This window comes from Achroia grisella, unplaced genomic scaffold (genome assembly GCF_030625045.1).
Source record: "Achroia grisella isolate CSIRO2021 unplaced genomic scaffold, CSIRO_AGI_Agris_v1 utg359, whole genome shotgun sequence".
Classification (NCBI taxonomy): Eukaryota; Metazoa; Arthropoda; class Insecta; order Lepidoptera; family Pyralidae; genus Achroia; species Achroia grisella.
The window spans coordinates 1669259-1682913 of NW_026712817.1; the positions used below are offsets into that span (position 1 = coordinate 1669259).

General features: G+C 36.3%; 1 protein-coding gene across 1 annotated transcript in view; it reads left to right on the plus strand.

Moving 5' to 3' along the window:
• LOC131843946 (reversion-inducing cysteine-rich protein with Kazal motifs) overlaps window positions 1-13641 on the plus strand; it is a 34376-nt gene extending 20735 nt beyond the window's left edge. The window contains exons 4-18 of the mRNA XM_059192732.1: window positions 3013-3096; window positions 4874-4910; window positions 5722-5904; window positions 6535-6714; window positions 7328-7554; window positions 8179-8314; window positions 8431-8572; window positions 8757-8871; window positions 9252-9417; window positions 9996-10148; window positions 10507-10713; window positions 10955-11132; window positions 11594-11748; window positions 12366-12505; window positions 12613-13641. Of these exons, the coding sequence (XP_059048715.1) occupies window positions 3013-3096; window positions 4874-4910; window positions 5722-5904; window positions 6535-6714; window positions 7328-7554; window positions 8179-8314; window positions 8431-8572; window positions 8757-8871; window positions 9252-9417; window positions 9996-10148; window positions 10507-10713; window positions 10955-11132; window positions 11594-11748; window positions 12366-12505; window positions 12613-13248 (2739 nt within the window). The 3' untranslated portion in view covers window positions 13249-13641. The remainder of the gene's footprint in view (window positions 1-3012; window positions 3097-4873; window positions 4911-5721; window positions 5905-6534; window positions 6715-7327; window positions 7555-8178; window positions 8315-8430; window positions 8573-8756; window positions 8872-9251; window positions 9418-9995; window positions 10149-10506; window positions 10714-10954; window positions 11133-11593; window positions 11749-12365; window positions 12506-12612) is intronic.
• The last annotated feature ends 14 nt before the right edge of the window (window positions 13642-13655 follow it).

Genomic DNA, 13655 nt, shown 5'->3' on the forward strand with positions numbered 1-13655 from the left:
TATTTCAACCCTGTTATCTAATATTATTTAAAGGTTAACTGCGTAGCGGAACACAGTCAACTTATCGTACTGACTAGGCGACTACATGATTGTTTTTCTTATCTCATAATTTACGATCTGTTGACACATGATGTGAGTTTTGAAACTTTCACGAAGTAATTAAATTGTTGTCATTGTGACGGAGAATAGAGGGACGCCGACGATGGCATGCGTCGTAGAGTATCTATAAAAGGAAGTATTAAGTAAGCAAGAGTATATGGTGTATCTCACGAAGGTCGTGCAACAATTAACACTAAAACTTTCTCGAAACAATTCTTTAAATGATTTCACTATCAACAGTGATAAAATCGGTTGCTTAGAAGAAAACTTCAGAGGTCCAAACCGACCAAAATATATAGTCTGTATTCTTTTGGTCTAAGATTTTTGAAAAACTTTGAAAAACTCAAATTAATATTGCTACATTTTATTTGCTCTTTTTTTTCGTTTGTTGTTTATATTGTATTTTTTACATTGCACTGAATAAAATATTTTTCATTCTTTCTTTCTTTCTACAAAAAAGGGAGTTATATGTAGTTAAATGTGAGGGTTAAATGTGTGATTGATAGCAATGTATCATGTCTGCTTGGTGCGATTTACTCTGGAAACCAACATGATAAATGTCTTTCTGAATTTGTCAGGAAGGGCTAACTGACCGGATCTTATGTTTATGCTATCTACCTTACTGACAGCATAAATCGTTAGCGCAAGCGGGTACACCATTCCACTAAAAAATGTGAGATTCAGATAAATGAGTTACGATTCCTATTTAGTAAGTGTTAAATTGATAAATTTTTAAATTAATTTGTTTACTCTTTATTCAATTATGTATATGTTGCAATAACATAACATGCATAAGCAGCGCGCGGCGGGTGATGATGGTGAGATCAACTGCGCAGCGCGGCTCTCAGATAACCTCAGCAACTTATATGTAACAAATAGTATGATAAAACAATATATACCTAACAAAAATGCAAGTGTTCATATTACCTACGTACGGTACATAATAGTTATTTCAATACTATTTATTTACAATTAACAACTAACAGGGAATAAAAAGCATATTCAATAAATTATATGTGTTACTTGTATGTACAACTCTTTAAGTAAGTAATTTTGAAAGGATGATAATACAAGATAACATTATTAAATAAATAAATAAAATAATGCTAATTTTTCTGATTTGAAACATTCAAATATACAGACTTACTTTTTACTATTTGAATTTTCATTTATATTTTATTTTTATTTATTTTGAATGCCATTACATTTCATATAGTTTTACATTTTATATAGAATTAATTCGATTAAAACGCCAATTACAGATAATAATAAATTGAACTATGTTATCTATACATATACCCAAATAAAATTGGAGTATCTGTATGTAATATTGAAATAACCGCTTTTTACTACATGCATATGAATATCAATATATATTTATTTTTGTCTGTCTGTCTGACTGTTTGTTCCGGCTAAGCTCTGAAATGGCTTGATCGATTTTGACGTGACTTTTATTGGTAGGTAGCTGATGTAATAAGGAGTAACTTAGACTACTTTTATTTTAGAAAAATAAAGTTTAATTCCACGCGGACGAAGTCGCGGGTGCAGCTAGTAGTATATAAGTCTAGAGTAGACAATTTATGCAACAAACAAATTAAACAATTTACACAAGCAAATTAAAATAATGTGTATGTTGTACATTTAAAAACAATTTGCATACAAGCCAATGAAGTGTTTCCATTTTAGGCTCATATAAACTGTTTTAATCTAAAAGTCAAATAATTTCTGGGAAATAACTGCAGTTGTCGTTGTAGCCATCAGCACCACAGAACGTAATGTAACACATGTACTAATTAATGAAATCGTCAATAAAACGTAAAAACAAACTGGTGTTAGTGTAATGGGATATATAAAAGGGCCACGTTACTCGGATGTGTCCGTTTGGCAATTAATTTCATTAACCGAGTCTAATGCGCCCCCATAACGATCTAACATGTGTTTATTTTCATCCATATGTTACTCATTGCGTTAGTTTTATTATCTACATCTTATAAAACTCGTGTTTTTATCTAAAACTCGTTATATTTTGCGGTCTATTTGAACTTTAACAGTGTCAAAGAGTGTTTATAGATATTTTACTGCCACGCCTTATTATGTTGTATATATTTTAACATTGAAGATTTATGTACCTTGTATTTTGAAATACTAGTTTTTAGATGTTAAGGATTTTATACTTAGCAAACATTGTTTATCACTACACCTAAGTGTTAGTATATATAGTTCATAATATTAGTACATATGATTGATTCTTTGTGCTTGTGTTCAACCGAAAGACAGCTGAGAATTATAAAAATCTTGAAATACTCACTTATGTAGGTACAGACTACCGGAAACGATTTCTTCATATTTTCATGTGAAAATCTGTTGATCATTTATATATTGATCCTTAATTAGGGACTATAACTGCGATGATGAAGTTGAGTTTGATAACGATTGAAGTCGATTACCAACATTTAAGACGATGATATCATTAATGATGTGTCACAATATGAAAAAGAACATTTCTCTTCCCCATTATTTTTTAAGGTTTATAATCGACTATTATAAGTATAAAGTTTCTCTAGTATAATACTATTATCATCGCGGAAATTAGAAACTGATTTATTTATCTTTTGTTCAATAACGAAGGTCTGTTACCCACTGACTCTTGTCCTTCTACTACTACTCATGAACATTAATTCAGTTTACAATATAATTCCATTACAATTTATGTGAAAATTAGCATTATCAATAAACACGAAGTTGAAACTGAAATTGAAAGTTTGATGGAATACTATCATAGCAATTGTACATAAATACTATGATGATTATTAGAGTATACATCTGGTATAACATTAATACTTGTCTCATATTCTCATTAATACATATGTAAGCGTTCCCATTATCTATTAAGTATAATGTTTGTTGTTTCAGATGTCTCTTGTGGAGATTTCATCAGATTCTACCATGCGGGAAGAGAGGATTCAACACATATATAAGTTTTGTGCTCCACAATCTGTAAGTACAAATAATATATAAAGAATGTAATTTATTACACTATTTATACATGTTAGTTATAAATAAAAGTAAGTATCAATACACTTTATCCATAATAAATTCATAATTTATTTTAAACTGACGCGTGCTAAAACTTCAATTATAATGCGACTGAAATATAATTTCTGGCTATTTTTTTGGATGTATTATGCATACTGTAAAATATTTTAATATCGACGTTGTTAATATGATGTTGAAGGGTGCATACCCAGTAATGGGCACGACAACTTCAAATTAATTCTTAGATGTAATTAAATTAGTTTAAAACCGTATTTCGTTGCACTAAGAAATATGGTAAGGGTGATATTCTGGTATTTCCTTGAATTTTTTGTACATAGTCATGAGTTATGAGGATCGAGACAATAATATGTATATTAACTCTTTTATAAGACACAGCGGAATAAAGAATTAGGTTCAGTGCCATAATTAAATTTGATTGAAAGACTGGTAACTGAGCTAGGTAAATCTTGTATGGCGTGCACATGTACCTACGCTCCTCCTTGAATGAGTAGGTTGAAGCAGTTACCCTAACCGAGGCAAGCCTTTTAAAACATACACCGTAGGAGTAGTGGTAGAATGCTAAAGCGACTCCGTGACTCCGACAATGGCGGCTCGGAAGTACTTTGTGTGGTTTTTAGTACAGTAAGAGCCTAAGACAAGTCCACAGGCCTAGGACGGTGGATAGTTTTAAAGATTTTTCATATATTATAAAAAAGTAAATTCTATGACAATAGCACGGAACTTCAAGTTTATTAAGTTCCAAGTAAACTGGAAAATAATTTTATATCATTTATGTCAAGTAAATTACATTATAACTAAATTTTAATTATAGGTGTAAATTGAGCATTTATATAATGTTATTTCCTTCTAGTTGAATATAGGTATAACAATAACAAAATCCATATTATTATTAATTACTAGTTGATTTGAATATTATTATGTTATGATTAATTAAAAATTCTAAATATCTTTGTCTGTCTTTTACAGACAGTTATTTAAGTAGGTATATATATATGGTCTCTATATATGTGATAGTGTAATATCGCCTAAACTAATAATAGGTAATACAGACAAGAAAACAAATCTAAATTATAATCTTACATGGCGAAGCCAATAAATAAAATAAGATAAAATGGCGGCAGGCCATGCCTCATTATGCGTCGTGTAATTTTGGCATATTTCTGGTCATTTATATTGTTAATCGTGTCTTAACACGAATAATTTTATGGTAAACAAAGGTATTTATTTACCTCTCTATACTATGTGTATTTACCTCTAATAACATTATTCGTGGTAAGACCCGGTTAATAATATAAATAATGTATATTAAACATGAAAGTTTAAAAATAACTATAATTCTGGTCATTTCTAATGTCTAATATAATTAATATTAGTCATATGTTATTTCAAGTTTATACTTAAGTTAATTCCTTTCGCTATAATAATGTATTTATGAATAAAGAGCGGCAGTAAAATGATATCGTCTATTCACGCGGTCACCATGTTTGTTGGCGTCCTATAGAATTGATGTACTTGAATCATCTTTATTCGGCTCGTCAATAAACCGCCTATTGGCATTGTATTGTAATTGGGCCCGCTCTTGAATTACACACAACAAAAACGAATTTACAGTAATATTGGGTTACCTGAGAACAATATGGTAATGAATGTACATGGAGATTTGGATATCAAAAGATGTTTGATTTATAGAGTTTAATACCTGTTTGTTTTTTTACAGATCGAGTTTTGGATATGCATGAACCATACGATTCAGGGTATGTATGCCTATAGATGATAATAAATATAAGAGTTGTTTTAATTATTATCATGGTTTTATTTATTATAATTATAATTATATAATTACTTATTAAAGTATAATAAATTCGAGCAATGTTAAACTTTCATGTAAAAATTGTTGGACAAATTAGCATAAATTCAAAGAACATGTAATAGACACAAACTGTGGCTACACAAAAAAATTTTTAAAAATTACAAAGGGACAAATTTAAAATTGTTCTAAAATTTGTTATGATGTATGTTTTTTGATATGGTCTCTATACATTTTTTTTAGATCGATTTGTTATTTTAATTTCTAGTGTAATAATGAGTATACCTATATGTATACATATACATGTTTAGTAAATATTAGCACTGCAGAGTTCTATTTTTACGCGCTTAAATATTTAGAATATTAGTAGGATCCCCGAGGCAGACTGTAAAAAGTCATCATCGTGCGTACCTCAGTCTCACCTCACCTATTTAAGCAGCTTGCTTTGTAAGCTTCGTTTCGGTCGTAGGGTGCGATTAGGCAGTGTAATTACTGGATAGGAGGCATGATATCTTAGTCCTCTGGAAAGGTAATGCCTGAGTCGTATCACTGGTATCATGATAACATGATATCCGTAGTGTTGTTCCACTTACCATCAGGTGAGCCGTCACGTCGGCTAGTTTGTCGTTACAATTATAATTATATAAAAAAATATTTAGTGCTCCTTTAATATAGGCGATCGTTACCACTTACCACCACACCGTCTTTGTTATTCAAACTACATAAAAAGAAAGGATTCTGTGTTTTTCTTCCAACAGAAATAGTGACTGGCATGGGATGGTGGGGTCGCGGTTGCTGTGTCATAGGGCACTCGACGTCGTGTCGACACGCGTGTGCTACCGCTAAAGACGCGAGCCCTCTGCGGGCAGCGTGCAGACAGTCGGACGAGATCGCCCTGTTTGATTGTGTACAAAGTCAGGAACAGGCCCAGTCGTGCTGCTGTAGGTTTTGTTTAATTGTATAATATTAATAATTCTTCATTCCGCACAGAGAACAAATACAAAAAGAAAAAACAGCAGGTATGTCCGAAAATATATAAGACGGCCTTATCATATAAAAATTTCTTTATTCATGTAGGTATATTACAGACTCTTATGATATGTCAAATCTACCATCAGTTCGAAGTGCTTTCGAGCTAAGAGGATCTGAAAAGAAACTCAGCTGTTATTCTTGTCCAGTGAGCTTGTATATGTTTGTTCAAATACAGATTCATTTTCAAATTCAAATTAGGAAGAATGGGGTGGCTGCCAACATATTTGCAATTTTGTCAAAAGAAAATAGTCTATAGGAAGGAATGGAATAAGGAAATAGTCTTATGTTTAAAAGCAAACTGTTACAGAGTTAATAAAGTATAGTAGTATTACAAAATAAGTAAAATTTATTTTCATTATTACTTCTTTTCAAAGGTATAGCCAACAGTTGGCGATGTGGTGCAACTCTTGATCGTGCCAATATTTCTGGGTGTTTTCATTGCCAGAGAGTTTTCACCTGACTGAATGACGCGAGAAACGTGGTAGTCGGTCAGACTCAACTATTATGTTTTTACATTTTTTGCCAATTTGAATTCACAGCGCAAGCAGACTCGCTCAGTTGCTACGAGGCCTGTCAAAAGGTGTTGTGGCGTGTTGGACAGGCTCGCGTGGAGCTGGGCGCCCGAGAGCGGGCGATGGAGGCCTGCGAGCGCTCGCCTGCCTTGCTGCGCTGTCTTCAAAACATGACCGTTTCTACAGTACAAGTTGATACTTCAAAATGTAAGATCTCTGTTAATGTTTTCGTTTCATCTATATGGAGGGGGGGATTCAGTGCTCTCAATGTACCATGTTAATTTCTAGTAACTTGGCTATGTGGGGTTAACTGTTCTGACTTTCTGCTCATCCTATCATCTTCCACTGCTACGCCACTCGCACATACTGTTAGGACAGGCCGGTGTACAAATTTATTATAATCCATTAAAAGATGGTTTAATTTTACTTTATAATACAAGTGCCTATACATGTAGGTAGTTTAGGGTAAATTTCCCATTCATAATATTTACTAATACTTAATACAAAACATGATTCAAAGTAGGTTCACAGTTAGTTTCTGATGTCGCAATAGGTTTGATAAATATTTTATCCATTTTAAATAAAAATAAATAAAAATGAAATCAAAAATACATTTGATTTTACTTTTGATCTGTATGATAAGTCATTCTTTGTTTACAAGACCTAGTTTTTGTTCCGTTTGGAATAATATATAATGATTCACTTAATTTTTATTAGTCCTGATGCTGTAGTATTTTTTTATAGTAATATACTGTATACAGTATTTGTCGTACATATATAAATGTTATGTAGTGATATATTATGTTCTTAATTATTTCAGATTTGCCATGCTGCAAAGGTGTATCCAATGTGAAATGTAAGACTGCATGCGAGGATGTACTTAGTCGTACCGGAGATATCAACGAGATTACCGAAGCCTTATTCCAAAGCTGCGGCATGCCAACTTTACACAAAGATATGTGGCAATGCTTCCTGCAGAAGGACGCGCCACCTGATACCAAAGATCTTTTACCACATGCTGCAAATAAGCTACATTGCTGCCGAAAGGTAAATTAAACAATCTGGAATACTACTTGGTCGAAGTCGTCTACGTGGTCTACCTTTACCTTACCTTTGTCTTACTTATTTTGGCCGCTAAGCAACTTGCTTTGTGAAATGTGTTTAAGTTGAAGGATGAGTTAGGGCAGTGGGATTACAGGGTGTGAATCTATACCATATTAATTCTCTGATATTGCAACGCATGAGTGGTACCACTGGTGTCGTATAATGAGTGATGACCGTGAAATTATTTATGTACGTAGCAAGTATACCACATACGATATTTACGATAGATAGATTTTCAACTTGTTAGGCATTTAATTTCTATGAAGAAAGAAAACAGTCTGCTTGCATGGCTGTCTTTATTTTGATGGAATAAATGAGCACACAATTGCTAGTATTAGAAGATTCCTGGTTCGAATCCTGACAGGTTCGCCATATAAGGTACGTCTTATCTGACGATACGTAAATTATAGGCACGATATTTGTGTGTATACTTCTCGTATATAGTTTTAATCAACACTTTATACTACTTATGAGTTGGTGTTATGCTTCTTTACTGTTGCAAGTATGTACCTACTAGTACTTAGTTTAAATGATGCTATATACCTACTTCTTATTGTTTCTCATTAGGCAACAACGATACATTGCCGAAACCTGTGTTTCAACGCGTTCAATTTTGATGTTGGATGGGAGCATTGGAAAAAGTTTGATTCTGAATGTTTAGGGGAACCTCTGGAGGTCGAATTGTCTGAATGTTTGGAAGAGAGTAAGTATTTTCTTTATTTTTCATAGTAGCAGTCATTGTTTTTAACGTTGCTTATTGTTTCAATACATTTTATTCAATATCATTGATAATATAAACGAAAACTGTTTTATTTTTAGTTGAGTATCCATGTTCTCTGGGTTGTTCGGGTCTGACGTATTGTAGTCATTTGAACAATCATCACACTAGCCTCTTTAGATTTTGTTCAACAGTAGCTGATTTAAATTCACATTTGGAAGTAGCGGAACAAAGAGCTAATGGGTGAGTATTTTTAAATAGTTAGTGAATTATCCGTAGCTAAGTTCAGATCCCAGTTGCCGGAATAAAGCTTATTGGATGTTGTCTTGAAATTTAGAAGTTAGTTACCTTTGAAATTTAAAGACAATGACAATAATTTAGAATTGTATAGAGTTAACATAAAAATGTAATATTTTGTGTATTTTAGCGTAGTGACGGTATCAGGATATCGCTTGCATTTGAAAAAGAACTCATCACAACTCACTACAGATATGTGGAAAACTGTCACCTGTGCACTAAATGTGAAGCCTTGTACGCCGAAGGTAACCTTTTAAATATACTATTGTTTAAACAAAAAAAGTTTTCGTGTCCAAACAAATAAGCCAAGAGTTTTACAAATTGTGGATAGTTGTTTCTCCAAAAAATTCTTAATGCAAGTCGCCCTAGTAGAGCTGTTGACGGATATACCGCTGTAGTACCTGTAATAATATTATACAATGATATTTAATTGTTATAAAAAGGCGCTAAAGCACACGCGATTGAAGAGAGCAGAAATGCGCAAATTAGCAGAGCGCGGTGTCTTTCTCGACCTCTGTGTTTAAATTTACATACACATAATTTCACGCGTGAAAGTAGATTCGCGCATGATCCTACTTGTAAAGGCAGCTATTGAGGTGTTAAAGTGGACGTGTGGTGTGGACAGGGACAGAGCAGCCGGGTGTGCATGGCGGACTGCGTGCGGCTGGTGGCGGGCAGCGTGGAGTGGCGGCATGCGCCCGCGCAGCTGTCGGCCCATGCCCTGTGTGCGCGCCTGGCGCCGCGCGCGCCCTCCGCGCCCTGCGTACCGTTGCGGCACTACGCGGCGCCCGGTGAGTACTCATGATCGCCCTGCGTACCGCTGCGGCACTACGCGGCGCCCGGTGAGTACTCATGATCGCCCTGCGTACCGCTGCGGCACTACGCGGCGCCCGGTGAGTACTCATGATCGCCCTGCGTACCGCTGCGGCACTACGCGGCGCCCGGTGAGTACTCATGATCGCCCTGCGTACCGCTGCGGCACTACGCGGCGCCCGGTGAGTACTCATGATCGCCCTGCGTACCGCTGCGGCACTACGCGGCGCCCGGTGAGTACTCATGATCGCCCTGCGTACCGCTGCGGCACTACGCGGCGCCCGGTGAGTACTCATGATCGCCCTGCGTACCGCTGCGGCACTACGCGGCGCCCGGTGAGTACTCATGATCTATTCCACATCGGTTAAGGGCTCTGTAACATGTAACTTTATAATGTAAACATATAAACTTTTAATTTTAAATGTTCCTTGTACAGGAGTACGGTCAGTTTTATTTTTGTAAGACTTTGGAATACGATTCAAATTGTTGTTTTCATGACGATGCGCGAGAATTGGCTGTGATGGAATAATGAGTGGCTTAATATATATTGTTACAGGTACGGAAATAGCGCTAATGTCGCCGCAAGAAGCTGTGACGTCCCCATGCGGCGGGCAGGTGTGCGGGGCCAGCGAACTGTGCGTCATCAATCGGAATTGTATACACGGAGACCACTGCAAGCGGTACGCCTGCGAGCCTGGCTGCCGACTAGGTAAACGCAAAACTTTATATATATTAAGGAATTACTATACACATGCGCTGCCCATAATTGAAGATCGCATCATCCGACCCTTATTCTTTACCACTTCTCTTCATCTCTTACGATCGTGTGCCTTATGAACAGCTACATCTAGGGTCTCTAATAACCTTCATAAGTATCCTAAAGCGCTTAATGGCTCAGTTTGGATATACCATTATCTAGCTATTAATCGCTTTGGGTTGTCGTCAACCCAAAGCGATTATTAGTCAACTTTAGTCTGTCTGATTGCTTTTTTCAGTGTGGTTGAACAGCCGTTGGTCCTATAAGAACTCAAATGTTCATATTAATATGTTTTGGTTTCTGTTGTCAGGTGATCGCACAAGTACCGTGGTACCGATAGGGTCGCATGTGCGGGTGCCGATGGTAGGGTCAGGAAATACGGGGGAAGAGGGGAGTGGGGCACAGAAGGCTTGCTTCAAGGTGTGCCGCTGCACAACAAAGGGACTTCGCCACTGCCAGCCTCTGCCCTGTCTCTCTCTGGATAACTGTCGCCTACATGACAAGATAGTCCCACATGGTATCATATATATTTTATATTCCTATTTTAGACTAGTTAAAATCAGTTCAAACTCTAAAAACGGTATTCTCTTAATTTTAGTGCATACGAGTACAAGTAGTCTGTACATATAATAGGATTATTTCACTTGTCTATGGTATCAGTAACGACGAAAGTTTAATAAAGTAGCGTAGACTTTTCGGTGATATTTTTGTAACAAGGTCACTAGCATTACTGTACCAGGGTATTATATCATTATCAGGAGATAAATACTACATGGAGTGCAACCAATGTGTGTGCACGATGGGTGAGCGCGTGTGTGCGCGGCGAGCGTGCGGCGGAACTCGGGCGGTGCGGCCGCGGTTGCCGTGCGGCTGCCCGCCCCATCACCTGCCAGTGCATGCGCCAGGCCGGACCTTCCCTAACCTGTGCCTCGCCAGGTATGTGCCCGCCCGCCCCATCACCTGGCTGTGCACGCGCCCGGCCGCTCCTTCCCCCAACAGTGCCTCGCTAGGTACAACTGTATATCCTTATGTGCTTTCCACGACCTTTATGACGTTGATATTTTGCAAACCGAATAAAAATCTAGAATATTAAGCTGGTTACACATGTCTGATTTCTACTGCTGTTATATAAAAGTTTAGCGGCTATGGTTTGTATCGCTAATATTTCAGAACGTGTTCGCATAAAGCAGCAGGAACAGGTTGTGGCTTTGTACATACTTATATTGTAGAAGCGTTTACAAATTTTATATAATACAAGAAAGAGATGCGGTCCAGAATGACAACTCTTTTAGTTTCTTGTTCGCATCATAACAGTGTTACGTGCGATGCAAGTAAATTCGCCACAAGAGTAAAATATAAAGACAAAAAGTATATAATTGTTTCGATAATATGAACAGATGTGCGGGCGCAACAGACGCGGTGATCGAGTTTGCGCCGCGGCCGCCGTGCTCGGGCCCGGACGCGGGCGCGTGCGGGCGGCGCCACGCCTGCCTGCCGGCTCGGAACGTTTGCCTCTCGCGCTTGCAGACCTCCTGTCCGCAGCACGTCTGTGGTATGTTGTTTTTTTTTTATTTAAAATAGAATATAAGCTAACGGTCCACTTGTTGGTAAGTACAAACCGTCTTCTAAATAAACGGATCATGGAGATTACGTTGTTATATGACTTCTCTAACATCACTCCTGCGTTGCCATTCCAGAGAACTAACCATGGCTCTATCTTGTAACTCTATCTCTCTCACCTCTCTCTATCCTGTAACATTACTTCATTAACCAGAACACAGCTCACAAAGCAAGCTGGCGGCTGGAATATATGGATCTTGTATACGCAGACAACTTTTATAAACTAATAATAGAGTCCCTCTAGATTTGTGTACTCATTTTATATTTGTTAATTTAATAAGTCGTTTGAATACCATTAAGAGAGTCGTTTGAAGATATTTCGAGTAAAACGGCTGGTCCATTGTTATTTCAACTTGTTTATCTTTCCGACTATTTTATAACATTTGTCTTTAAAGTGGTCGAGGTATAAAACTTTGAAAATAATGACATTCATCACTCATTAGGTAATTTCAGTTTATGATTATTTTAATTGAATATAATTAAAAATACTGTTGAAAAATTATTATTTCGACCTGTTTAATCTAATTATGAGAAATATTTTTGTTTCAGTAAATATAACAGACTGTAGCTCCCAGCCGTCAACACCGGTTTGTGATATGGACGGCAAAACTCATGACAACCCCTGTCATCTCGTGATGAGCGGCAGCAAGTTCGCCTACTGGGGACCCTGCCTTAATAGATGTTCTAAGGTAAACAAATGTATTTTTAAAAATAAACTTCATACACAGTGTATTTGTATGAAGGTATCACGTATTAATAAGCCTAAAATAATTTATAGAATAATTTTATGTTTCAGGCTAGTGTAGTATGCGGCGTAAATGGAATAACTTACACATCGGAATGCGCTGCATGGGCGGAGTATGTGACGGTAGATTATATGGGACCCTGCTTAGCGGTCGGTCCTATATCAGATTTTATGGAGCCCAAATGTACTATTGATAGGATTACCTGCCTCCCACTGAAGAATCCAAAGTGTCTTGGATTTACAGCGCCAGGTGCCTGCTGTCCAAAATGTGGAGGAGCTCTTCGTATCCTGTATTCTAAGAAACAAATAGACAGAGCTCTATATGGCACAAACATTTCTGCTACTGCTATAAATCTGAATAAAATTCTCAAAGCTTTAGAAAGGCATGTCACAATAGCCGAATGTGCTTTGAGAGGATATTTAACCATAGAAATGGAAATCTTTGTTACCATCGAATCGCTTTTGGACAATCCGACTGACTTACAATTGAGTGTATGTGTTCTGGAAGCTGAGAAATTGGCTGACCTCATTAATAGGGAGAGTGCACTGATGTCTACAGATTTAGGACTTAGTGCTTTAACATATGCGTTGACAGTTCACACGTACTCCAACATGGGTGTGAACGGTGCAAGTGTATCATTTGTAGTGACTGTAGTATCTTATTTTACTGTGTATATTTTAAGATAAAAGTTGGCACATTTAGTATTAAGTAAAATGTATATAATGTAGTCAGGTGTACATAAATTTGTTTACCAAATATAACAGTGCCATTATAAGAAATTAACCAACTTATTAAATTGCTTTGGTCTGCTTTAAATGTATCTTGAGCACTTATTGTTGTACAGTATGTACAAAGGTGTGTAACGTGAGTTCATTGTGCCATCCATATAATGTAAACACTGAAGTTGTGATACCTTTTGTTTGCAACTTAGATGATGTAATGACTGAAATAAGATTTTAATAAAGACATTAAGTAGTCCTTTTACCAAATATGAGATTAAGATGACTATTTGTTAATTATATTTTGTTGATTGTGAAATAGATATATTTAGTTATACAATTAAGATTCAATATTTTGAAATAAATGAAATTAA